This window comes from Fukomys damarensis, unplaced genomic scaffold, assembly GCF_012274545.1.
Source record: "Fukomys damarensis isolate Sample0158 unplaced genomic scaffold, DMR_v1.0_HiC HiC_scaffold_15, whole genome shotgun sequence".
Lineage (NCBI taxonomy): Eukaryota > Metazoa > Chordata > Mammalia > Rodentia > Bathyergidae > Fukomys > Fukomys damarensis.
The window spans coordinates 20,778,907-20,806,399 of NW_022900927.1; the positions used below are offsets into that span (position 1 = coordinate 20,778,907).

The 27,493-nt window shown below is 43.3% G+C and overlaps 1 protein-coding gene and 1 pseudogene across 1 annotated transcript; one reads left to right on the forward strand and one right to left on the reverse strand.

The window, feature by feature from the left end:
• LOC109117586 overlaps nt 1–27,493 on the forward strand; it is a 38,969-nt pseudogene that overhangs the window by 7,676 nt on the left and 3,800 nt on the right.
• Nucleotides 16,735–18,709, reverse strand: LOC104851974 (glycosylation-dependent cell adhesion molecule 1). The gene is made up of 2 exons (XM_010609409.1): nt 18,646–18,709; nt 16,735–17,051 (listed from the first exon to the last, which is right to left on the reverse strand). Exons 1-2 carry the CDS (start codon nt 18,707–18,709, stop codon nt 16,735–16,737), a joined length of 381 nt encoding a protein of 126 aa, XP_010607711.1.

The window sequence follows — 27,493 nt, forward strand, 5'->3', positions numbered from 1 at the left end:
TTTTTTTTTTTTTTTTTTAGGAATGAGTAGGACTTTGGGGAGAAGAATATGAGAATAAGGGGAGGCAGGGTGACAAATTCCTGGGGGACGAGGGCAGTGAAATAGAACGGAGGTGGAGAGGTAGAGGGAGGGTAGCAGAAGTTATTGCTGTTGGGGTTGTTTGGGGTTTGAGAGGATATTGGGGCTCAGAGGGGGAAGTTTGAGAAGACTCTTTTAGCAACAACAGAACTTCCTCTTCTGTTCCTAGGTTCAGGGAAGAGGATATGAGGCTCTGTGGCTTTTTTTTTTTTTAAATTTGGAGGTGATGGGAGAAAATGGGGTGAGGGGGGATGGGAGATTGAGTCTTTCAGAGAAGAAGAGCTTGGAGTATTTGGTGTTGTTTAATGGGCAGAGAAGACACAGCTGGGGCACATTGTCACCACCTGGCGCTCATACCAGAGAGAAGAGGGTGTGGGCTTTGGCTGCTGGGACATTCTCAGTTCTTCCCATACCCTGGTGACTTCGGCTGGTTACTTTACTTCTCTGAGTTTATTTCCTTTTCTATGGAATGGGAAGAGTAATTCCTATATCCTAGTGATATTGCAGGTATTGGAGGAGATAATGTATACAAAATCCTCAGCACAGTTCCTAGTAAGAGCTTGTTAAGTGGTCACATCTATTATTGGAATGATAATTGCCTTCACATATTTCAGAAGCTGTCACACAGGAAGGAGAACTTCTCTGTGCTGCTCCCCCAGACCGATCTCGGGATGCAGATTTGACGGAGAATGATTCAGGCTGCTGGGAGGCTGCACGCTCTGGCAGAGTCACCAGAACCTGGAGGAGGCCGCCTTGCACCCAAAGAGATCTCTGTTGCCGCAAGTGGCTGAGCAGAGGCTTTAGGGGGGCTCTGTCTCACTTGGGCCTTTGGGTCCTGGGCTGTCTTGAAACTATGCAGCAGAGCCTAGGGGTAGAAGTGAGTCCACTTGAAGGAGAAGGACCCCTAGAGCGGCAGGGGAGAAGGAGCTGGCTGTGGAAAGATCAGTGCTTTGCTAGTCTAGGCCTGAGCTGTCCTGTCTCCTCAGGTTAGGGGAAGGGGTGTTCCCTCCAGCCACCCAGTGAGGGACTCCATACATTTGGGGGTGATGAAGGACCATGTAGTTCTATCAGACCCTGCCTCCAAACCTGTAAGATAAAATAATTTAGGCCCCCCTACCCGTACATGGATTGAGAAGCCTTCCGGAGACATAATGTCAGGTTTCCTCACTCATAACACTGTGCCAGTCCTCTGGGAAGGCAGCTTTCTCAGCTCCACATCAATCCTGTAGAGGCCAGAGGGGAGAGAGATATTCTGAGCAAGCTGCCTTCTCAGCCCTTCCCAGGATCCTTTTCTTCCCAGCTCCTCTGAGAGAGGGAGGCTTTTATCCACTACCCTCCCTGATGCCCAGGTCCATCAGAGAGGACCTTGCTCCCTTCCCCTCAGACGGTGAGTGTCAGAGTGTCCCCTTCTAGCTTCCCTCTGTTCTTTGCTTGCTGCTTGTTAGGAAGTGAGCAGCTAACGTCACCATCCATCCGTTCATTTATTCAGTTCACTCATGAGTTCAGATTTATTTGTGGAGCTCCAATTCTTTGCCCAATAAGTACAGTTCAAGGTCCTGGAAAGAAAATAGCGAAAAATAATGATCAACAAGTTTTGTGAGGTAAAAATGACATATGCAAATACACAAATGTAGAGATAAATTCAGAGCCCATCAGTACAATGAGAGGCCTACATGGGTGAGGTGACAGAAGTCATAAGAACGGGTAGATGGGGCAAGGGCTCAGGAGGGCAGCTAGGGAAGCTCTCTCCAGGAGACAGCATTTGGGCTGAGCCTCAAACAGTAAGAGGGAAGCAGCTGTGTAAACAGCAAGAGTGGCGAGGGCGAAAGGCCTGGGCTGGGAAAGATGTGAGTGCATCTGAGGGCCAGGGGGAAGGCAGAGTGGCCACAGTGTCCTGGGAGGGGAGCAGAATGAGATGTGGTTGGGGGCGGACTTGGGAACCAGCCATGCCTGGCAAGAGTTTGGATTTTATCTGAAGGGCAAGTGGACACCGAAAGGAAAACTCCAGATGACATCTTCCCACCTGACCCTTCCCACATTCTCTTAGCCTTGTAGCAGTACCAATACCCCTACTTGCCTGGCCTGGCCCAAGTCCCATTTGTAGAACAGGCCACTCTAGACCAGGAGACCCTTGTATAAACATGAGGCGGACTCCTGACCATGGATGGCGTCAGATGACTGATCCCAGAAGAGTTAGTGCCCAGCTTCCTCATCCTCTGCTACCTCAGTTCCCCGGTAGAAACCCCTTACTTTGTGAGAGACTTGCTGCTCTGGCACTTTGGAGCCAGCCACCCTTCTCTTCTCTTTATCTTAAATGAAACCTGTCCTTGCTGCAAGCCTCTCTCTCTCTCCTTTTTATTTCTTGCAGAAACCACCTAAGGGTTCTAAGTAGCAGACAGGTGGACATGATCTGACATACACTTTTTTTACATTGAGTTTATTGGTACTTTTTAAGATACAGTACAGTTACATTCACCATTGGGATCTTGTACCTCTACATGACAGAACTTGGGTCTCATTTTTCCCCATTCCCCTGCCCTCCTTTCACCCCCTCCATCCTCCCCGATTTACAGAGACTTTGTTTTTAATTTTTTCTCATTATTTTTTATTTTCCCTTATTTCCCTTCCCTTCCCACTTCTACACCTTTAGCCCTTTTCTTCCTATTTCACATTATCAGTTATACAATTTGGATCTAATTTACACTTTTACTTTTTCATACCAGAGAAACTATTATGTATTTACATGTGTGTCTTATTTATTTCACTGAAAAGTATGGCCTCAATATGCATCCATTTTCCTATGAATGACTCTAGTTTCTCATTCTCTTTTTTTTTTGTTAGTTTCTCATTCTTTATGGCTGAGTAGTACTCCATTTATAGAAAAACCACATCTTCTTTATACAGTCTCCAACTGACAGGCAATTGCGCTGTTTCCAAGTTTTAGCTATTACAAACTGTGCCACTATAAACATTGGTGTGCATATATCACTGTAGTATGATTCTTTTAATTCTTTTGGAAAGATACCCAGCAGACGGATGGCTGGGTCAAATGGAACCTCTAGTCCCAGCTCTTTGAGGTATCTTCAATATTGATTTCTAGAGTGGTTGCACCAGTCTGCACTCCCACCAACAATGGAGAAGGGTTCCTTTCTTCCCACAATCCCACCAGCATTTGTTGGTTGATTTCTTGATGGCAGCCATTCTTTGTGGGGTGAGGTGGAATCTCAGTGTTGTTTTCATCTGCATCTGTCGAATGACCAGTGATGTTGAACATTTTTTCATATATTTATTTGCTGCTTTTACTTCTTTGTCTGAGAAATGTCTGTTCATTTCAGATGCCCATTTTTGAACTGGTTCTTTATATTTGGGGGGGGTGATTTTTTTGAGTTCTCTATATATATTCTAGATAATAGTCCTTTATCTGAGGAGCAGCTGGTAAAAATATTTTCCCACATTGTAGGTTGTCTCTTAGCTCTGTTGATGGTTTCTATTGCAGTACGGAAGCTTTTTAATAAGATGAGATCCCAGTTGTTGATTCTTTGTGCTAGTTCCTGTGCTACTGAGGATTTGTTCATAAAATCTTCCTGTGCCAATGTCTTCGAGAGTTCTGCCTAACTTATCTTCCAGCAAGTTTAGTGTTTTTGTTTTTCATTTTTTGGATGCTATTGTGAAAGGAATTGTTCCCCTAATTTCTCTCTCAGAAATTTTCTTATTTGTGTACAAAATGGCTATTGATTTTTGAGTGTTGACCTTGTATCCAGCTACTCTGATGAAGGTGTCATTTAAGTCTAGAAGTCTGTTGGCAGAGTTTTTTGGATCTTCTGTGTAGAGTATCATATCATCAGCAAATAATGACAGTTTCACTTCTTCCTTTCCTATCTTTATTTCTTTAATTTCTTTCTCATGTCTAATTGCTGTGGCTAACATTTCCAAAACTATATTGAACAGGAGTGGTGACAGTGGACATCCTTGTCTTGTTCCTGATTTTAGCATGAAGGTTTTCAGTTTTTGGCCATTTAATATGATGTTGACTGTTAGTTTTTCATAGATAGCCTTTATGAAGTTGAGGTAAAGACCATCTATTGCAATTTTCTGTGGGTTTTTAAAAAAATCATGAATGGGTGTTGAATTTTGTTGAATGCTTTTTCTGCATCTTTTGAGATGATCATATGGTTTTTGTCCTTGACTCTGTTAATATAATGTATTACATTTATTTATTTATTTGTTTATTTTTTGAGACAGGGTCTCACTGTGGTTGAGACTGACCTGAAACTCACTATGTAGCCCAGGCTGGTCTCGAACTCACAGCAATCTTCCTGCCTCAGCCTCCCAAGTGCTGGGATTACAGATGTGTGCCACTACGCCCAGCTAATATATTACATTTATTGATTTACGTATGTTGAACCATCCTTGCATCCCTGGGATAAATCTGACTTGGTCAGGGTGTATGATCTTCTTGATGACTCTCTGTATTCTGTTTGCCAGTATCTTACTGAGGATTGTTGCATCTATTTCACTAGGGAGATTAGTCTGTAGTTTTCTTTTTTGGTTGGGTCTTTCCCTGGTAACACTTGTTTCCAGGAATGAATTTGGAAGTATTGTTACCCTTTCAATTTCATTGAAAAATTTAAAGAATGGTGGCAGTAGTTCGTCTCTAAATGTCTTATAGAATTTAGCAGTGAAGCCATAAGGACCTGGGCTTTTCTTATTTGGTAAATTTTTAATTTCACTGATTGTAATTGGGTGTTTACAATTTTTTTTATCTTCTTCGTTCAACTTTGGTAATTCATAAGTATCAAGAAATCTGTCCATTTCTTCTGTGTTTTCTATTTTGTTAGAGTACAGGTTCTTGAAGTAGGTATTGATGATCCTATGGATTTCTGGTGGATCTGTTGTGACTTCACCTTTTTTGTTCCTAATTAAATGGCTCTGAGCCTTTTCTTTTCTTTTTTGACAAGGTTAGCTAAGGATTTATCAAGTTTATTTATTCTTTCAAAAAACCAACTCTTCAATTCATTGATTTTTTTGGTACCATTCTCTTAGTTTCCATTGCATTGATTTCTGCTCTGATCTTTATAATTTCCTCCCTGGTACAAGCTTTGGGTTTTTCTTGTTCTTCTTTTTCTAGTAGCCTTAGATTCATCATTAGGTTGTTTATTTGAGCTCACTCTGGTTTCCTAATGTGTGCAGTCACTGTTATGAACTACCCTCATAGAACTGCTTTCATTGTGTCCCATAGATTCCTGTATGTTGTATTGGCATTATCATGTATTTGTAAAAACTGAGTAATTTTTTCTTTAATTTCCCTGTGACCCATTGATTGTTCAGGAGAGTGATGTTCAATGTCCATGTGTTTGTGAAGTTCTTATGGTTTCTCATGCTATTGATCTCCAGCTCAAATGCACTATGGTCTGATAATATACATGGGTCAACTTCAATTCCTTTACATTTATTTAAACATGTTCTATGAGCTAGTTTGTGATCTATTTTGGAGAATGACCCATGTGCAGCTGAAAAAAAATGTGTATTCTGATTTTGTGGGGTGGAACACTCTGTAGATGGCTAGTGAGTCTATTTGTTCAAAAGCCTGATTCAGTTCTAGTATTTTGTCGTTGATTTTTTGTCTGGATGATCTGTCTATTTGTGAAAGTGGGGTATTGAGGTCCCCCTAAATAATACAATTGTATTAGTGCTTATTTGGCTTTTCATGTCCCTTTATATTTGTTTCATATAGTTGGGGGCTTTAATATTTGGTGCATATATATTTATTATTGTCATCTCTTCCTCTTGGATTGTTCCCTTTACAAGGATGTAGTGGTCTTTTTGTGACTCTAAATTAGTTTTGGTTTACTATTTACTTTGTCTGAAAATAAGATAGCTATCCCTGCTTTTTTCTGTGCTCCTGTTGCATGGAGAAGTGTTTTCCATCCTTTCACTTTCAGTCTATCAGTTTCTTTTGAACTAGGTGTGTTTCTTGTATATGACATATTGTTGGATTTTGTTTCTTAATCCGTTCTGCCAGTCTATTTCTTTTGATTGGTGAATCGAAGCCATTGACATTGATGGTTATAACTGATATGTATTGACTTATCATTGTCATGTTATTTTCCTGTTATTGACTTTAAATTTTTTTTTTCTCCCTCTCCCTTTAGTTTATTGCCTTGCCTGATTGATTTGCTTTGTTGGGTCTCATGGTGTTGTGACCTTCATTGTCTTTTTCTAGGGTATTGTTTAGAATTGTTTGTAGTGCTGCTTTGGTATTCATGAAGTTTCTCAGGCTTTTTTTGCCATGGAAGTATCTTATTTCCCCAACCATTTTAAAAGAGAGTTTTGCAGGACACATCAATCTAGGTTGGAGGTTGTTTTCTTTTAGGGCTTGAAATACCTCACTCCAGGCTGTCCTTGACCTGAGGGTTTGTGTTGAAAAGTCTTCTGTGATTCTGCTGGGCTTTCCTCTGCATGTGATTTGTTTCTTTTCTCTAACTTCTTGCAGTATTTTGTTCTTCTGTTGGGTTTCTGGGATCTTGACTATTAAATGTCTAGGTGTAGATTTTTTTTTTGATCATGGCTAATTGGAGTCCTATATGCCTCACTTATCTGCATGTCAGATTCTTTTGCTCTGTTTGGGAAGTTTTCTGTCATTAATTTTGTGAACAGTTTTTCTTAAGTCATTTGTACTTTCTCCTGCTACTTCATGGATACCTATTGTTACGGAAGGAGACGGCAAGTGACACACAGAGAGGCAGCAGAATGGAAGTAAAGTAAAAAAGTTTACTTCATTGATGGGGATCGATCACACCTAATGGTGGTGCCTTGATAGACTCCTCCATTGGGCTACAACTCTTCCTTTTATAGGGTTTTAGAGCTTTGATCTTACTCAGTTGGTTACATTGCATTTTCGCAGATACCCAAAACATGATAGCAAGGCAGTTGAATTTCGACCCAGATGCAGTTCTTTGTTAGGGAAGTTGCCTTTTAGATTCATTCAATTACCTACTCTAGCCAGGGGGAAGGGAGCTTGTTTGATTAACAAAGCTAGCATGGTTCTTTTCACTTACAAACTTTTGTGGGGAGGCTAGGTATCTCTGGTACTGGTTCATTCTGAACTAAGCTGGGTGAGGGGCAGAAGTTATCTTATATTGTGACATTTCCTGAATTTTCATTTATTAAAGTTTTCCCTGTCACTCTCAGTCTTACATTCTTCTTCTCTGCATCATTTGGGAGTTGTTGGATCAATTTCTTGTGATCCTTTACTGTTTTTAAGAGAACTCTTTTCATGGTCACTGACCGCAACCCTATCTTCTACATCTGCGATTCTATCTTCACATCTCTTCATTCTGCTACAAATGTTTTCAATAGAGTTTTTATCTCCTGGAAATCTGTTTGAACCTGTTTCATGGATTCCATTTCTTTCCTGTGTTGGGCATTCATGGTTTCCATTTCTTTCCTCTGCTGGGCATTCATGACTTCTATCATGGTCCTGATCCCATGTATTTTTAAATCTGTTTCTGTTCTCTAGTCTCTAATTATATCTTTTGTTGTGCTCACCACCTCTGTAGTTATCTGGGAAATTATTTCTGTTTTGAATTCTAGAGCCTGATTGATGTGCTTTGTTACTTCCTGTGCTATGAGTTCAGGGTGTCCTGGTGGTTTATCATCAGACTTTTCCACCTTGTTTCCCCCAGAACTTGATGTTGGTGAACTGGAAATCTGTATTTGTGCCCTGCTTAAGTGTTTTCTCATTTTTATTTTTGTTGTTGGGCCCTTGGTTTAATTCCTGGGTTGGTACTTTGATCTTCCCCATATAGCTGCTCTTTAGCTTTTGCGTCTCTAGTGACTCATAGATACTCTCATTTCATAATATCAGAAAGGACAACTCATTAAGTCAATCACAACCCTTTAGCCTAATTGATACAATCAGCACACAATAGCATCAAGCTCAGTTTAGAAATTGACCATGTGTGGTAGTTATTAATCTATTACCTTTAACCATGTGAATTAAATCAGATTGAAGACCAGTCCAAAATATGTTTATAATGAAGAAACTCTTCAATATATCAACTTTACCCTTCAGGGTGGGGACTTAGAAGGAGTTGGAGGAAAGGAATAGATAGGTAAAAGAATAGGAGAAGATTTCAAGTGAAGCCAGAGGACACGGGATGATCATGCAAACTCTAGGAAACTGTTGAAGATAAAAGGGAAAGACAGAGTGCAAGAACAAAGATGAGAATAGAACAACATAACAGTAATAGCAGAGCTATAAATTGTACTCACTTTCCTTTGAAACTAATGGCAATTGACTGAAGGAAAAAGAGAGAAGAAAAGAAAAAGAAAGAAGAAATCCAAGTTAGGGCAGGAGCAGGAACAAAAAAGGAGATGAAGAATAATGTGCAGGAGCAAGAGACTGAGTGGGAAAAAGAAGAAAGAAAAAGGAAGAATTTGCAAAATGGGAAAAATAAAATTTTAAAAATAAAAATTAAAAATAAGAGGAAAAGAAAGAAAAATGTGAAGAGCTTCTTTCAGAGTATATCTCTGTCACAATAGACAATGTGGGCAGCGATGCGCAGAACTAAGTCAATTAGTCTCAGCCAATTTCAGACCCCTGAGATTCAGGCTGAATTCTGGCTTCAAGGCCCAAATTGAGCTCCCTAACCTCCTGCAGGGTTGAACTGTGCAAGGTTCTGCTGCAGGTTCCAGCTGCCCTTCCCCTGAAGATAGCCCAAGTTCTGATGGAAAGTGATGATCCCTCCAATTTACCAACTATGGAGGTCTGATGTGCCTTTATTGTAGTTGCTCACTTCTGTTGTATCTTTTGGAGCTCAGTATAATGGCTTTTTTGACCACTCGTGCCTCTGCAGTGTGGCTCCAGGTACTGGTACAACCAGGAGGCCCAAGAGCACAGCGGGTGGAGGGGGGATGCTGCAGAGGCACCTGTGCAGCTGGACAGTTCTCAGTGGTCTGCTCTCATGAAGGCCTGGGGCACTGGAGGTGGGGAAGCAGCAAGCTCCCTGTGTAGCTGGGCCCTGACGTACACTTTAAAAGATCAGTTGTCTGCATGCTGAGTGAAGGATGGATTGGAAGAGGAAAAATAGCACCTGAGCAGTTAGGAAACTGTTGCAGAAGTCCAGGTGATAAGCAATGGTGGAAGATCTAGAGTCGTGGCCATGGAGAGGGGAAGAAGGTGAAGCCAGGATGTGTTCTGGAGATGGACTCTAAGTCCTTGTTAATGTACTGGTTGTGAGGATGGAGGGAAAGGCAGAAATCGAGATCAATCCCTAGTCTTCTGGCCTGGGAAATGGAATATATGGCGATGACACTCAATGAGACAGGAAGATGAGATGGACAATCAGGTACCATTTCAGATGCAAGTAACAAGGTCATAATACTATGGTATAAAAGGGTGAATGTTAAACAGGGCAATATGCTGGCTCCACAATACTCAGAACTTCCTGTCTTTCTACTCCTTTTTAAATGGTGATCTAAGATGGCTACTGCAGTTCCTACCTCGTTATCTCATTCCAGTCAGTGGGAAGGGTTTAGAAAGAAGAAAGGATGTACACACTCCTCTTCTGTCAAGAGCAATAGTCATTACTTGCCCAAATATTTGCTGATACCATACTGAGCCAATACCTAGTCATATGGCCATGTCTAGCTGCAAGGAAACTGAGAAATGTAGTCATTGTCTATATGGGAAAAATGGCAGGGCTAGTGAATTGAAAATCATAGGTTAAAGAGCTGTTGCTATGGGGCTCCTAGAGTAATGGAGATGGAGGGATAGGAGGCTCTGGACAGATTGTAAGATCATTGAATTTAGTATTTTGGAGGCTACTGTAGCACAGTGTCATCTGAAATACAAAGATCAAGGGCTGAGAGGCCAGAGTGAATGCAAGAAGTCATCTGCATGAATGTTGAATGTCCTTGGGGGTGACAACAGGGGCAAGTGGGAGAGGAAGATGGAACCATTAGTAAATGAAGGAGAAGGGCTGGGAGGAGGGGCAGCCTGTTCTGGGCCTCAGAAGAGGGGAACTTTTGGAGGAAAGAGAAGGTGTGGAACAAGGAGGTCACCTCCTCCCCCTTCTGGATGTGGGGTAAGTAGTGGTTGAGGGGATAAGCAGCTTTCACTTGAAAGGACTGTAGATGCTGTGGATTCTCAGGACATTTAAAAATATTATATAAGATTAAATGATAGAACAATCAAAGAGAGCCACTGGGAATAGGAAAGATTCTCTGATTACAGATCAGGAATTCTAGAGGGCACCATGAAAGGCATTGAGAGGGAGAGATTGGGCAGAGGTTTGGGCTGGACCAGGGGCTGGCAGAGCCAAGTGGGAATGGGGTTGGACAGCACAGATCCCTGGAGGCCTTGGGGTGGTCCTGGTGATGAGTGAGGTCAACAAGAGATGTGACAGCGGGGACTGTCACTCCTGTAAGAGTGACCATGGTGAAGTATAGATCTTAATGTCTTAGTCTTAGATGGTTTGAGGGTTTGAGACAGCTGATTCCTATGGTGTAAGGTGGTGGCCAATCACACAGGATCAGGAAATGTGTGGGAGCAGAACAGCTAATGGCTCCCCATCATAAGTAACTACATCCTAATCACCAGAATTTGTGGGTATATTAGGTTACACTGGTGGTGGGAATTAAATTTGCAGTGGGACTTGAGATTGCTAATCAGCTTGGCCTGAAAATAGACACATTATTCCAGATCAGTGATGGCAAACCTTTTAGAGACAAACTGCAACCCCAAACCCACTTATTTGTTGCAAAGTGCCAACACTGCAGTTAAACCTTAATACTGAGGTTTTAGTTTAGAAAAAAACAATTCCTACGTTAGCATATTTTGTCTTAAAAGAGGGATGTGTCACTGGTTCACCACTAGTGTCCTGGATGATCCAGAAGTTTCCTTAAATCTGGGAAGAGGCAGAAGAGAGAACCAGGTTGATGGCAGGATGAGAAGGCCCTGGCTGGATGCTTCTGGCATTGAAAATGGAGGAAAGGGGCTGAAGGCCGAAGGATGTGGCAGCTTCTCTACCTCTTGTAGTTAGAAGAGGCTAGGAAGCAGATTTTCCCTAGAGCCTCCAGAAAGGAGTGTGACTCTGCCGACCTCTGTGATTTTAGACTAGTGAGACACCTGGGGAGCCTGAGCTACAGAACTGCAAGATAATTAATCTGTGTTGTTTTAAGCCAGTCTGTGGTAATTTGTACTTAGAAAGCTAATGCAAGATGAAAGGCCGCCCTCTCCTGGTGACTGCTCCCTCCTGAGGATGGGATGCTGTGACAGCTGGAGAGGTGGAACATCTGTTAGCCGGTTCACAAGGAGGTGGCGTTAATGCGTTAACAAGCATATTCTAGAGTGGCTTTGTCTCTTGCTGTCCTACCCTCTCTCATGAGGGCACAGGACCACACAGGGCTTCTCTCCCCTGCCTCTTTCCTGGGCTATCTGCTCTTTTCTCTCTGTTTGGTGGCTCAGGCAGGAGGATGGCAAGGGCTCCCTTTTGCCCAGCTTTGCTGAGGAGGTCAGCATGTGGGAGGTAGCCTGACACTTGCCTGACCGTTCATGAAATGAATGCTTTGCTTTCCTTTCTGTGCTTATTCTCAGGGTGCCTGTCCATTGGCTGGGCTCAGCGGGGTGGAGGGACAGCTTGCTGGTAGGCCTCCCTGGAGCCCAATGGTGAACTTGAAGGCCGGCCTTGGGGAAACTTGTACAAGATGGATTTCAACAGATAAAGGCGTAGAGGTAACTCCGATCTGCCGCCTTCTAAGTGTAGCTGATGCTGGAATAAAATTATCCCAATTCCATGTGGGTATAGAGCACCACACTCTGAAATAGCTTCGGATTATATCTGCTAATCTTTAGTTGGCAGATCTAGGGTGGCTTTGCCAGGCCCTAATTGCCTATTTTGTTTTGAACTCCATTTAGGGTCACAGCAGGGACCTGGGAAGGATTTAAGGTATGGTCTGACCACACGCTCCTAGGATTGTTTTTAGAGTCTCCGTTTGGCTTGGGGTTGTATATTTATTAAGCTCTGACTGAGATTGCAAATTTTAGAGGCCCACAGTGGAGCTAACTGTAGACTTATGTTGGACTCCAGGAGGAGGAAATGTTGTGGATGAAAGTGGAGAAAAGCTTGGCGGAATTATTACAAACCTAAAGGATAAGAGAGAAAGGAATATGTTACGTACCTGGAAGCTTATGTCTCTAAAAGTCAGATTTATCCAGGGAATCAAGGGGATATGAGTCCATGTAAATAAGACACAAGTCTTGGTCTTGTAGTGAGAAAAGTCAGAAAGGGAAATCAAGAAGGCAGTTCTGTTGACCGAACTGGAAAAAGATAAGATTGTCTTGGGAGGAATGTTGAGTTCAAACAGCTCAGGGTTGAGATAATATTTTATTTATTTATTTTTCTTTTTATTGAGTTTATTGGTACATTTTAGGTACACAGTACAGTCACATTCATTATTGGGATCGTGTACCTTTACATGACAGGTCTCGGTTCTCATTTTTTCCCCTTGTCCCTGCCCTCCCTTCAACCCCCCCCCCATTTACAAACACTTTATTTCCATTTTTTAATTTTCTCATATTTGAGATAATATTTTTAAAAAGAGGAAAGTTTCCATGCTTAAACACTTCTACGACGAAAGAGTAGAATATTTATTACTACATCAGGGAGGAACGGGACCAGAGCGATCTAACAATGATGCGAAACAGGAGGAGGACGCTAGAGGGAGCCAGGACCCGGTAAACTACCGCAGACAGTCCCTTGCAAAACTCGAGGGTCGCTTGGGTTAGGGGCAAATTAGGGAAGTTTCAGAGGGACACAGTTAATCTTTCTAGGGGTGGCTATTGCCCATGTCCCCAGGAAACATACCCAGGAAACATGCCATACAGTGACTGAGAAGCTGAAACACACTGTAGCGGGAGTTCATGTGTGAAAGAAACAGATTTGGGCACAGCTGAGTTAAACTGGGGCTAATGGGAGCGATAAATTAAATCTCTAAATATCACAAGATAGCAGAAGAGGCAGTGAGCATGCTCCAACTTCAGCGGTTAATGCCCAAAGCAACCTGTTCATTGGTGTCTTTTCCTGCTTGGTGTTTAAGTGCCATGCTGAGAACTGCAGAGCTGGCACAGACGTGAGAGCACCTTGGCCAGGTGAAGTCAAGGGTTTCTTTCTCCTCTCGGACGCTGTGCAGTCTCTGCTGGGAAGCGCTGTCGGCAGTAGCAAGGCAATTCCTGCTGGGCTCAAGTGCCCCTGCCCATGTTCTGGAAATGCAGAAGACTGTCGCGTTGGGAGGCTGTGCCTTTGCCTTTTCCTGTACGACAGCCTAAGCAAGCCACAGCCCTGGTCCGTGTACTGCTGGGAGCTGTCTGAACAGTTGAGGCCAGGCTTGCAAGCAGCAGCAGCTGTGCGGCTGGAGGCCAGAGTCAAGCTCCCTTGAGGTGCTCTGCTGAGTATCTGTCCTCTGTGACATCATTCTCTCGTACCTCGAGCTCTCATTAAAGGGTTTTTCCCTAGCCCTCTCACTAAAATAAAACAAGACAAAACCCTCGAAACATGCACAAATACATACACTGGGTCCTAGGTTCTGGGCACGTAGTTGCCGGGGACCTGAGAACATGCTTGTGTTTCCGGGTTTTGTTTGTACGTAGCTGGTGCCATGGTATTCCACATGTCCTAAGTTACTCTCATTTAAGAAAGAGGAATCCTCAAAGTATGTGGGGTTGGAGTAAGTCGACCTTAAAGATACCAGAGGAAACACATCCCTTTCACGGGGAGAAGATTTTTGAGCTTTCATTTCTTTGAATTGGAATTAAAGAGAGGGTGTGTTTCATTTTTGTTCTTGTGTTATTTTTGAAATTAAGAAGGGGTTTTGGTTCAAATTTAGCGCTGTTTTTGGTTGCTGGTGCTGCGTTGATACTTTATACTTTCATGCAGTGCTTATTCTGTAGGCCTCAAGTGAGCTGTACTGAGCAATGTGACCAAGCTGCTTGGATAGAGGAAATAGTCTAGGCACAGTACCATTTTGGAGTTAAACTGTGTCCTATTTAGATCCAATTCAAATACTGTTGGCCTTGGGGGCCAACAGTAACCTGGCCATCCCACAGATTTCAGGAGGATACAAAGACAAGTGATGACAGCTATTCATCTGGAAGTAGGGATAACAGCTTTTGTTTTTGTAAGGATTAAATGAGTCAATGCGAATGGAGCATTTGGAAGTGGGGCCCATCTCATGACAGGAGCTGTATAAATCAGTGGGTCCTATGGTCACACATCTAGACACAAGCAACAAAGTGGGAGACTGCTGTGATGCCCTGCTGGTCTTCTCTGTCCCTCCTGCCTCACCTGTTGCAGGTCACAGGCCACCTGTTAGGGCCAAAGCATTGAGAAAAGAGAAAGCTACCCTGAGTTGGGGGCTGTCTTTTCCATTTTTCCCTTCCTGACGAAGGAGCAGGCTGGTGGGGGGTACTTTCCAGCCTACCCTTCCATTCCTTCCTCCCTCCTCAGGGGAGAGGAGCTTATCTTAGTTCCAAGAGTCTGGCAGTGGCTTCTCCAACTCCGTCTCTGTTCATCGGTAAGTCAGATGGGGATAAGGTGGGAGACTGGGGGAGCAGAAGGCCCTATTAGCCTGAGGTCACCTATCTAGCTGTAGTAGGAAGCCCTGCGTTTCGAGTTACTGGTGCATCTGCCCAGCCATTATTAAAGTGGGCCCTTTGATCTCCAATGCACAACCAGCCTTGCGCCATTTTTTGTGTTAGTCTGAACTGAGTGAGGGTCAGAAGGACATCTAGGGTGTCTTAATCTCTGAGACATTTCAACTTTTCTGATCTACTTTTCTTAGAAAACTTCCTCCCAAAGTCTGTGATCTCTGTTATATTGGCAAAGATATTTTCCCCCATAGCTTGAGAGATACTCAGAATTTTCTATCTAGTTTGGGAGATGTTTTTGGTGGAGCTGTGCATCCTTGTACTGGCGGAGGGAAAGGCAAGCAAAGGACAGTGGCCTCTTTTTATACTGGAGAAAGCAAAGGAGGGAAGGAGATATTTTGTTTATCTGTATCCTGCACACAGCTTGTCCAGATTTTCCTGGGTCAGGACATTGCTGGCTCTGCATTACAGTAGGTCAGTTGTCTGTTGGTCTCCTGAGCACCTTTTGCATGTGTTCTGGGGGTAGAACCTTAAAGATTAGAGATGGCTTTATTCCCACCATCCTACCTGCCCTTTAATGGGCAGCCTTCCCTGCCTTTGAAAAATGAAAAATGGAGAGAGACTTTCATTCTCCATGTTCTTGTCTAGCCATTGAGTTTCATTTTTTTTTTCTACTAGAGATCGAACTTGGTAACTTGCAAGGCAGGTGGTACAATGACTGAGATAAATCCCTGGCCCCATTGAGTTTCAGATGCCTCGATGGTGAAAGCTGCCCAGGGATGCTGGGGGATTGGCACATAGGAGGTTGATGGGTCTGGCACATGGTAAATGCTTGGTGGATGTTAGTTGAATGGTAAATAGAAGCCACGTACCCTGAGTAGTCCTGGAAGATGAGAGTGTAGAGAAATAGAGGAAGAGGGTTGGAGAGAAGACAAGAAGCTACAGTATGTGGAAGTATACGATGCACAGCTCAAAACTGTGCTAGGAGAATCAGCAAAGTGTAGTGCGCTGGAAAGCCAGGGAGGGAAGATTCTAGAACAGTTGACTGTGCTCAGCTCTACAAGGACAGTGCAGAGATTTGGGACCAAGAAGCAGCCGTCGGGCTTGTTGTTGCCTGTGGATTTGGAGAGCACAGGAGCAGCAGGCTGGTGGGTGGGAAAAGGCAGACTGCATAGGGTGAGGAGGTGCATGTTGCGTGGAGGAGGTGGAGGCTGGGTGAGGAGGGTCAGGTCTCAGAAAGGATGTCTTGGGGTGGGGAGATAAACAGCCCTGTGACTGAAGAGGAGGACAGTTTAAACTTAAAGCATTAAGGGAGGCTAAAGAAGAATCCTAGTAGAATGGTGGGTGTCCTGCCTCCTGTCCTGGGCCCCATAAAGCTTCCACAGATTGCAACTCTTTAATGCATGAATTTGAGAGATGGTGGTTGAGATGGTCAGAGGTAGGCAGGCACCTCTCAGGGCCCAGTTTGGGATTTAGGCGCCCTTGTCATTAGGGCTTCATGACATCCTTGGCACTAGGGATTAGCTTTTCAAATTGTCCATGAATCCATTCATGATTTTGTCCCAATTGTTCTTGCTTTTATGGTTGAGCTTGGTCATTTTTGCTTCTGAGGTGATTGCTGGGGAATACTGGGAGAGAAATATCAAGTTAGGGCTGGTTCATTTCTCACCTCCCTGCACTCCAGTGACAGCCTTCCACAGAGCTGGCCATCAGTGGGTCATTTGATTTCATCTATATTAATCTCTCCCTCTCCCTCTTACTCTTTTTTTGTGGTACTTGGGATTGAGCCAAGGCCATGCCACTGAACTACGTCCCTAGTCTTTTAAAATTTTTGTTTCTATTTGTTTTGAGACAGAGTTTTGTTAAATTTCCCAGTCTGGACTCTAATTTACAGACCTCCTGCCCCAGCCTCCCAGAGTTCTGGGATTATAGTTTTGAACCGCCACACCAGGCTTTATTTACATTTAATTTTTGTTCCTCCACAGCTTTTTTTCTCCTTCTGACCCCACCTATTTCCCACTCAAAGTAGCTTTACCCTTCCCTTTTTCCTTCTTAATACCTCCCCAGCTGCTTTCCTCTTTCCGTCTCTTACCAGCCCTGGGAGTGGGTTCAGTGATCTCTTCTGACTGAAGATGGGCATTTCTGAGACTCTCTTCTGGGAGGATGGGTTCAGGCTGCATGGACTTTTGACTCTTGGGTCTGGTTGATTTTATCTCCACATTCTCTTTGGAAATCAGCTCTTCTTTGATGATGGAAGGCTCCTTAGAAAGGTCCTCATTGGAGACATGGTCCTTCCTGGGATGGTTAGTAGGAAGAAACTGGGCAGCTGTGACCACAGAGATGAGAAGGTAAGGGGCAGAGAAAGCTCTTGGGGTGAGAAGCAGTTAGCCAGTGCTTTATCTGGTCCCTTGACAAATGGAGGGCACCAGGCTTGGGTCATCGCCTAGTTAACGTACAAGTAGGACTGAGGTCCTGTCCCACAATCCAAATCTGTGAGCACCTCAAATCACATATTTGATTTGAATGCCGTTGATTGGGAATTCTACTTCCCCCGAGCAAATACACCTTTCCAGTTAAAACAGATGAATTTTGCAAACACCCATTCTGCTGTCTGGTTCACATGAAGGGCTCATTAATATTGGTTGTTTTCCTCTGAATTTTAGGTACTACTTGCATTTTCCCTCTTTGGTTTCTCCCAGGTAAACTGAGGGAAGCTAGCCTGAAGTCAAACCATATCTATAGATAATCTGCAAAGTAGAATCCAGAAATGTTCATGGTTTTGGGGTCGTGGATGTTGGGAGCCTGGAACCAATGAGCCTCTCAGTGCCTTTGCCTTGGGGTGAGCTGAAACTCTTTACCTGTTGGCATCTGGCGTAAGTGATGGTCTCCCAGTGGCCACCTAGCATGAATGCTCTTCAAATGGTTTCAGGTCCTTGGATCTTGGCCAGCTAATACAGCAGGTAGGGTTAAGCCCAAGGAGGGACTGTCTTTGCTCCATTTCTTTTCCAGGTGGAGAATTCATCATTTATTGGGCAATCTTTTACTACTTCTGAGGGTCTTTTTGTTGTTGTTCTTTTTGAGATAAGGTCTCTCTCTGTGTAGTCCAGGTTGGCCTTGAACTCACAAGGTAGCCAAGGCTGGTTTTGGACTCACTGTGATCCTCCTGACTCAGCCTTCCAAGTGCTGGGATTATAGGGTGTGCCACCACTCCTGGCTTACCAAAAAGTAAAAGTGAAGAGTGATAGAGAAACTCGCTTTGCAGAGCCAGTTTGGCTGAGTAAAAGAGGAAAAAGCAAGGAAAAGTACACCCTGGAGGACACAGGGCCGGCTACTGTGAGGAAAGCTATGCTAGCCTCCTCTTTATTCTTGCCTCTGTTTTTTTTTGCAGCATTTTGAACACACTGTGAATTTGTTTGATATGTTTATTGCTTTTTATTTCTCCTAGGCTGTAATCTCAGTGATGACTGAGGTCTCTGTTTAGTCTGTTCGTGTGTCCCAAGTCCTTAGGCCTGTGTCTGCCTTGGAGTAAGTGTGTGATAAATAACTATTGAATGTGTGTGTGTGTGCGTGTGAACTTACCCTCTTTGTACAGAGGGAGGCAGAGTGGTCCACAGAAGCGTAGTGACTCTGATTGTGTTGCCCAACATTAGCAAAAGCTATAACCTAATGGGAACCTCTGTTGACTCCTAGTCTGCCCTGATTTGGGTTCAGTTTGTCACCTCTGGTCCCAATCTTAGGCTTTCTGGGTTGCAGGATTTCGGGGGTCGTATGTTCTCCTTCCCTGCCTCCATCCCTAAGTCATCCCAGGTATGGACTTTTCATTCTTCATCTCCCCATCCCTCCACACAGCACTTCACAAGGTTAAGGAAGAATCTTGACCTCTAGAGGGCTGCAGGGAGTGGAAAGGAGGCCACACTCACCATGAAGGATGGCGAGAGAGGTGGAGGCTAGGCTGGCCAGCAGCAGGACAGTGCTGACTTTCATGGCAGAGCAGAAGCAGGATCAGTGTTCCAGGGGAAGCTATTTAGAGTCGCTTAGGAGGCAGCCTGACAGGGGCTTTATTTATTTTGGGGTAGGGATGGGCTATGGGGAAAATTGCTTCAGGATTGGACCTTAGTTCCCCATTCTGAATACAGTTGTTTTTGGAATCTGGGAAACTAGTTAACAGGAAATAAGGCTCCCAGCCTTCTCCCTGGCCCAGGCCATGCCAAAGCTGTGCCAGCCCAGACTCTACCCTTGTATGTCTTTGGGTTAACTTCCTGATGTGAATGTCCTTCCTTCATGGTGCTCACTACTGATATAATTTTACTTCTACACATGTGGTCATTTAATTAATATCTATTGTTGCCAGAAGAATGAAATTTCCATGATGGCTGGGAATATATCTCTTTTGCTAGGGGCTGTTTTTCTCCAGCACCTTGAAAGTAGCTGGAACATGGTAGTTGCCCAGAAAATATTAGGTGGTGAGTGAGTCAAGGAAGGGCCAGACAAAACTCCCCAACAGTGCAGGAGTGAAGGAATGAGACAGTTATAGGAGTCCCAGCAAACCGTCCTATGTTTGTTCACATGAGATATAATTCATGATGGTCACAGAGGTTATTTGTTAACCAAAGAAACTTAGATGCACAGAAGTGAGGTGACTTGTACAGCCACATATTTGCGTGTGTTTGAACCATATCAGTCTAATTCCATATCCAGGGTCTAGGAGGCAAGAGGAGGCATGAGATGCCCAGTGAAACATCTGGAGAGCAGGGGGACTGTGCCTAGGAATTGGATCCTGGGGCCTCGGCCTGGGGACCGAACTAGTTGATCTTCTATGTCCTTCAGCTGGAGATTTTGATGATCTCTGAAAAATGTTTCTGGATTGTCTCTAGGCAGGAGAGGCCACAACCTGAGACTGAGCCTCCTGCCTTTAGCATAAAACATATTCATTAGCCTTATGGGGTCCCACTGAGGGTAAGGTCTGGCCTGTAGACCAAAGAGGACATCGGGCTGTGCCAACTGGCTTGAGTCCTCCTGCTCTGGGACAGGAGAGCCTCAGGGGCTGTCAGCTGTCCTCCAGTTCCTCCATACAGCTCTCCTCAGGCAAGATGGTAAAGCGAAGAAAGTTTGTCTTGGGCTGCCTCCCACCTCCCCTTCCTCTAAATCCCCCCCCATCTCAACAGCGATCTCCTTACCAGGGGCTGGGGAATGGGACAAGGACGGAAGAGAGCATTCACAGTGAGGATTCCAGCTCTGCAGGTTTATTTCCTAACCCACCAACATCTTGAGGTCACTATCATCTTTAGGCTGGGCTATTTTAGTAGTTTTTCACTTCGCTTATGGTTTCCAGTCTGTCTCTTCCACCCTCCATCCTCTCTCCACACTCATGCTGGAGGTGTCTCCCAAAGTTCATGCTAACTTTGTACTTGAAAGTCTTTCACAACCATCTGTTACCCACAAGAGAAAATCCAGACTTTGCTGTCCTCTCCATCTTCTACATCCTCTCTTACCTCCGAGTTGTTCCCTACTCACTGGAGTGCATTCTATTCCTCTTTCAGGATGCTCTCTCCCCTTCATCTGCCTGGTATGTTCCTATGTTATGACCCAGATCAGACCTCACCTTGGAGTAACTCAGCCTCCTTACTATCCTGCTTCCTTTGATTATCTCACCTGTGTGGCCCCATAACTCATATCTTCATCTTTCCATTATCACCTTCCCTTGCTATTTATTGAGTATCTGCCATTTGCAAACTTTAGAGACATAATGGTGAGCAAAGTCTCCAGGTTCCTCACTTATGGCCTATAATTGCCTAGCACTTAGAGCTGTCTGTCGTAATTATCTTATTGAAGTCTATTTGTCTTATGGGTCAGTTACCATTTTGAGGACAAGAGTTATAGTTTGTTTATTTTTGAGTTCCAGTTTATTTAGGATAGATCTTTTTTCTCTTCTTTTTTTTCTGCAGCACTGGGGATAGAACACAGGACCTTGCACTTGCCAGGCAGGTGCAGCACCACTGAGCTACATCCCCGGCTGTTTAGTATAGATCTTTACACTTTCTGAGTACTCCAGTCTGGTTGAATGAGTCAATTTGCTTGTTCACGTCTGGCCCCTGGGGATATGTTTGCCTGGTGAAATGTCTCCTTAGTGTGTGTGTGACCTCTGAGAAGCCTTCTTCAACAAATAAATATTTCAATAAGAACTTATTAATATTTACAACATACCAGGCATGATGTAGATATTTGAGCTGTAACACTAAACAAAATAGACCTGGTGCCTGTTCTTTCAGACAAGGTTGCCTGATAAAATGTAAGTCACCCAGTTAGATGTGCAGTTTTTATAATCAATGGAAAAAATTTAATATAGGTATGCCTCAAATATTGTACAAGACATAAATGTGTCTCAAATTTGTCTGAAATCACATTTAACTGTGTGTCCTCTATTTCCTTATTAACGCTGTCTGTCAAGACTCTATGCCAGCCTCAGACTAGCATGAGGAGCAGGTGAGGCTTTCCACATCCACCCTCCCTCCCCTGCCATCCCTCTCAGAGCCCAGCCTCATCTAGTGTGCTCGGTGAACGATTCAGGTGTAGGGGAAACTTAGACTGGAGAAGTGGGCCCGTGTCTGTCACACCTTTAACTCCTTCCTGAGAAAAGAGGTTCAGAGGTTCTTTGCACACCAGAGTCAGATGATCCTGTTTTCCTGGCCACTCTTATTTTGTGAGGAATATGGGCTTTCCTCAGATGTAACCATCAACAGGCAGGACATGAGGAAAACCAATGGCTTCTGAGGACACCTGGGTGAAACAGCCATCCATTTCTGGTGCTTCGTATTAGTTGGTTTCTGACCAAGTCAATGAGGTGAGACAAAGAAACAATGTGTTAAAACAGAAGAAGGGCACTGCAGGAAGCAGAGGGAAACCAACATGGAGGCAGAGGTGAAGACCCAGGCCTAGAGGAGCTCCTGGACCTGTAGTTATGACAGGGTGACTCAGCAGAGTAGTGGGAGGGGCTTCCGACCCAGTCACACTGACCCTGCCCAGTACTCCATGGGGCCTCTTGAAATTGTTTCTTGCTTCCCTCTGTCACTGCATGTGAATTTTGTACATTGCAACAAACAAACAAAAAACCAAAACTATTCATTCAAAGACGTTTGCTTTTATTTTTTATTTTATTTTAATTTGTTTTTAGTTTTTTGAGACAATGGCTCTCTATGTAGTTCAGGCTGGCCTTGAACTCACTATGTAGTCTTGGCTGGCCTTGAACTCATGGCAATCCTGTTGTCTCAGTCTCCTGAGTGCTTGGAATACAGGTGTGCACCACTACACCCAGCAAAGATGTTAGCTTTTAGTCAAATCACTTGCACCCACGTTTTAGCTCTGCCATGGCCTCTCCATGTGGCCCTGGTTCAGCCACTCCCTCTCTCAGGGCCTCAGTCTTTTTAGCAGGAGGAGGAGGAGGAGGGGGAATTAATAATTGGATGTAGTTTGGTGTAAAGGACTTGGATTCAATCACCAGTACCAGAAAAAGAAGAAGAAAGAGGAGGAGGAGGAGAAGAGGAAGGAGAAAGGTGGAGCAGGGGAGGAGGAGGAGGAGGAGGAGGGAGAAGAAGAGGGGGGAGGGGAGGGGGAGGGGAAGGGGGAAGGTCCAGATAGCTCTCCAAGGATCTTTAGAGGAGTCCAGATAGCTCTCCAAGGATCTGTAGGATTGTTGTTCCAAGATCTAACAAGCCCCCTGGGTCAGGAGTAGAAATATTCTGGGAAGGTTTTCACTTAAGAAGAAAAGCATTAGGCAAGTTATTCTGAAATCTTACTGCATATCAGAATCATCTGGGGAGTTTCTTTGGATCTTCTTTTTTCTCCACATAGTAAGGTCTGGGATGCAGCCCAGGAATCTGCATTTTAAAACCAGTATCCAGGGCAGTTATGATGCTGAGGTGTTGAGGCCAACATTGCCTTAGGCTGACAAAATGGTTTTAAGCAAAGTTTAAACTTTTTTCTAGTAAAGATTTTGTGAGTCAGACAGAGAGTGCTGTTTTGAGTAGTGTGTGTGTGTGCGTGTGTGTGTGTGTGTGTGTGTGTGTGTGTGTGTTCATCACAATGCCCGCTGGCCCAGGGCAGTGCAGTAAAGAGTGAAAGAAAAGAGGAAACCAACATTCTGTGATGTCTGACCTTGAGCCAGATACAAAATAATTTAACTCATAAAAATCTGCAGGGTACTATTTATTGTCTGACAGACTGGGAAAACTGAGGTTCAGAGAGATTAAATTAGCATGGTTGGGGTTTGAACCCTGGCTCTGATTCTCATGCTGTTCCCACAATGCCCCGTCTCACCCTACCCTAAGCATTAAAAGTGTTGACAGCATCTTAATGAAATCGAGGACTTAGATTCTGCCCACTTCTTCACACTGATGGGCTCAGTCCAAGAAACTTGTCTTTTGGCTCTTTCCTTTCAGGTACCAGGCTGGTTCCTGCCACTTCTCACAATATCCAGAGACAGAAAAAGAATTCTTCTCTTCCTGTCCCATTATTTGATTCCTGTCCTTGATTTACCCACAATAAAAAGATATCACCTATGACCAAAAGTTCCAATATAACAAGCAGAAAAGATAGAATGTAAAAACTGTTGAAAAGTCTCATTAAATGAGAACCAAGACCTGGCATGTAAAGGTACAAGATCCAGTAATGAATGTAACTGTACTGTCTACCTAGAATGTACCAATAAATTAAATTAAAAAAAGTCTCATTAAAAACGGTGTGATGGGAAAGACCTCCAGCAGCCATTATTTCATGATAAATACTATGCTGGATAGAAATAGCGGGGGTCCCCTACCTAGTATTAGAATACTACCCTTGGTTGGCCAATCTGGCAGCCCCAGTTGTGTTCTCTGGGACAGTCTCCCTGTTCATTGTCTTTTAGGGCCTTACCAGGGGTGAACGTTGAACAAAATGAACATTTAATCAGTCTGGATCTGGAATATTCAACAAAGACCTTCGTTTAAAGGCATGGCTGCTCACTTGGTGCTGTTGGGGGGAGGAGGCCATTTTAAAAGCTGGGGCCTAGTGAGAGGCTTTAGGTCACTAGGGAGTGTCCTCAGAGGGATTTGTGGGACCCTGGTGTCTTGTTTTGTCTTTTTTCTCATCCGGTATGTGGTTTTGCTATGCTATGTGCTCCCACCCTGCTGTGCTGCCACAGGCCCAAAGCAATGGGACAGTTGCGTGACTGAAACCTCCAAAACAGAGCCAAAAGAAACCTTTTCTCTTTATAAGCTGATTGCTATAGATATTCTTTACAGTAATTTGAGGCTGACTCCCAGAGTACTCTCTTTTGAGGAGCAGATCAGTTCCTGGCTCCACTTTGCTCATAGCCTAACCTACTGAAAATGTTTTCTGTGCTAATTTTTGCCAGTTTCTATTAATCCCATTCTAAGTCACACTTTTACCCAAACTACTGCACCAAAATTGGTCTTGTCAAGATAGTCACATTGTGGATTCTAATACTCCTCAGATTTCTTTATCAAGAGCATTTAGATCATCTTGCCTCAGCCTCCCAAGTAGCTGAGATTACAGGCAGCACTACCACACCTGGCTACTTTTAGTTTTTAATAATAATAAATGGTTCCAGGTTCAAAAGATACCAAACATACATTAAAAATGCATCTTGGAACTTCAAGGAAGATGGTGGTGAAGAGCAGATAAACAGCCTCTCTGATATTCAGTGTCTAGATGCTGGAATATAGCAACATGAAGAGAAGAAGGAGGGAAGTAGGTCCCTTGCACCCAATAAGTATCTGAAGCAAGAATTGAAGCCCACAGGCAGAGACCTCAATGCAGAAGGAGGTAGCAAGTCGTGCTTTCTTGCTGAGCCCTGACTCACTGTGAGGGAGGTGGGCTCAAACCAGTTGATGCATGGTGACTACTGGCAACCAGAGGCTTCCATGGAGAAACATACCAGTGGAATGGGGCAGTGGCTAGTGAGTTAATCAGATTCAGATGTCCCTGGAGAGGGCAATTGGCTGGTAGCCAACTCAGAGAGGGCGAAATTGAGCTCAGAACTCAGAGTAGTTGTGGGCTGGCTCCATCTAGTGGCTTCCAGTGTCAGGGAGAGGCAGAATTGAGTTACAGTCAGCAGGAGACCAAGGAGCTGAGTTGGCAGGGAGCTGAGTTCAAGCTGGCAGAAAGCACATGGAATGTTGCAGACGTGTCAAACTGAATTCCAGCCTCACAGCCAGAAACCAGTCTAAATTTTAGTGGAATTAAAGGTGAAGTCATGCTGGGATTAATTAACTTGGATTTGGGCTCTGTCTGCCCACTCTACCAGTGACAGCAGAGACTCACCCTGAAATGGGCATTTTTTCCTTCTTTTATTTTTATTTCTCTTGATTATTTGTTCTTGTTTTTATATGAGTGTGGATACTGTTTCTAGTTTTGTTGTTGCTCTGTTTTGTTCTTCCTTCTCTCCCTACAGTCTTCTTCAGCAGTTTCCCAAAGTTTACATAATCTTCCTTTGTCCTCCAGCCTTGCTTCTAATCTCTTCCTTATCTTCTATGTCTCTATTTTTCCCCTAAACCCTTTCAAGTTTTCTTCATTGAATGTAAAACTGCCATATTTATGTGTGTGGTTTTTTTTGGTGCTGGGGATTGAACTCGGGTCTTTGTGCTTGCAAGGCAGGCAGCAGAACCACTGAGCTAAATCCCCAGCCCTAAAACTGCCATATTGAGAGAATATTTATGGTATACAATTTTGTTTTGTTGTAAATTTTGTTATATAATCACAAATATAGTTCATACAGTTAAAGGTTATACAGCTAGTCATTTTCTAAGCTATGTTTGATGCTATTGTGATGTCTGATTGTATTAGGTTAGCCAAGGTGAAATAATTGTTCTAATGAGTTGTTCTTCCTGAACTTCCAAGACTGAGACTGCCTAAGGGTCATAAACAATACTGTAGGCCAGTGCCAATGAATGAGGCCCTAGACCAAATAACAGCAACTTCTCATCCTCAATAAATTGAAGAGGTAGAATCTGACAATAGACTCAAAATCCAAAGCCACCTATGCCTGGAAGACATCTCTGAGAAATTGTCATTTACTAATGGTTCTAAATACTAGCAATAAAGTTACTTGCCATACGTAATTAATGAGCATCAACTCAGTAATTAAGCTAAAAAAAAAAAAAGAAGAAGAAAATGAGAAAACACCCCCCGCCCCCGACTTCTACCTCACTAAAGGCAAACTCGGGGCAGTGAGGTGGGCTGATTCGAAAGCCACCAACCTGGACTCTCTGAAGTGGAAATTATTACTCCTAGAAGTATATTTTCAGCCTTGACCTTTTCCTTTAAGTCCATCAGAGAAAGAGAGTGGAGAACATTACAGAATGTTGGTAAGAAGGACTGGGATACCCAAAAATCTGTATTTCTGTTTTAACAAGAAAATAGTTCATGTTTCTGTATTCCACGAATCTATTCCCCACATTCTATCCTATTTTCTAGAATTTTAGTTTTATGATATTATGGATTTCATCTATTATATTTTCTTTACTTTCTTTAGATTGTTACCTAATTATTCTCATATCCACATTTCTCAATCTTTCTAGACGGATTTATTTGAATACTTCTTCCATGATTGTTTTCCAAGTAGAACATTATTTTTTTGAGATAGGGTCTTGCCTTCAGACTGGCCTTGAACTCCCTGTGTGGCCCCCTATTTAAGGCTGGCCTCAGATTTGTGGTGATCCTCCTACCTCAGTATCCCTAGTGCTGGGATCATAGGCATGTGCCACCACACCTGGCTTTCCAAGTGGAACTTTTTACTGCAAACCTTCTGAGAGTGATTTTCATTACACTATCTTTTAAATGATAGTATACCTTAAATATACCAATGTTGAATTGTCAAATTTCTTTGCAGCAGTTTTGGAACATAAACATGCGTTTTAAAAATTGATTATTGACACACACACACACACACACACACATATATTTCTAACTTTAAAACGTTTTTCATTCTTTTACTCATGGTATCAATCCGCTTGATACTAGAGTGTACCAGTAATATTTCATTAAGATTTTGCCTCAGTGTTTACAAGTAAGAGAGATTTGTGTATATTTTCTCTTTTGGTGGGCACTCCTTTGAGGTTTTAAATCAAAACTGGCTTTGCTAATTATTTGGAGTTTTTCTTCCTTGTCTGCTCTGGAGCAGCTTGAATAGAATTGGTTTGCTTCAAGGGGCAGTAGAATTCATCTGTGAAATTCTCTGGGTTTGGCGCTTTTCTTTGTAAATTAGCTCTTGTTATTGTCTGTTTCTTCTATAGTAAAGTAAATATGTTTATGTAGTCTCTCTCTACTGGGGTCAGTTTTCTTGGTTATATTACTTTCTCACTCTCATCTCTTACTCTGATTTCTTTCATGCCCATTCTCTTTCTCTCTCTCTTTTGAGTTAGATAATGATGTATCTACTTTCCCTTAAATAAGTAAGTTTTGGATATTTTAAGTTTAGTCTTTATAACTTTCTGTTTTCTATTTAATTAACTTCTGATTTTACTAATTTATTCTTTCTGTTTTCATTAAATCACTTTTCATTAAATTTATATTTTTAGTACTGGGGAATCAAACTCAGGACCTTGTGCTTGTGTGAGGTAGGCAGTGGCACCACTGACCTAAATCTCCTAAATTTTATCTATTTGTCTGTCTGTCTATCTATCTACCTATTTATTTATTTGGTACTGGGGATCAAACTTGGGTCCTTGTGCTTGCAAGGCAGGCGGCAGAACCACTGAGCTAAATCTCTGGTCC

Bases quoted from the DNA above. Each gene is read 5' to 3' on its own strand.
- LOC104851974 (XM_010609409.1), bottom strand. From the start codon at position 18,709: ATGAAAGTCAGCACTGTCCTGCTGCTGGCCAGCCTAGCCTCCACCTCT. The intron at 17,052-18,645 runs GTGAGTGTGGCC...CTGTGGTCACAG, and splicing joins CTCTCTCGCCATCCTTCATG to CTGCCCAGTTTCTTCCTACT.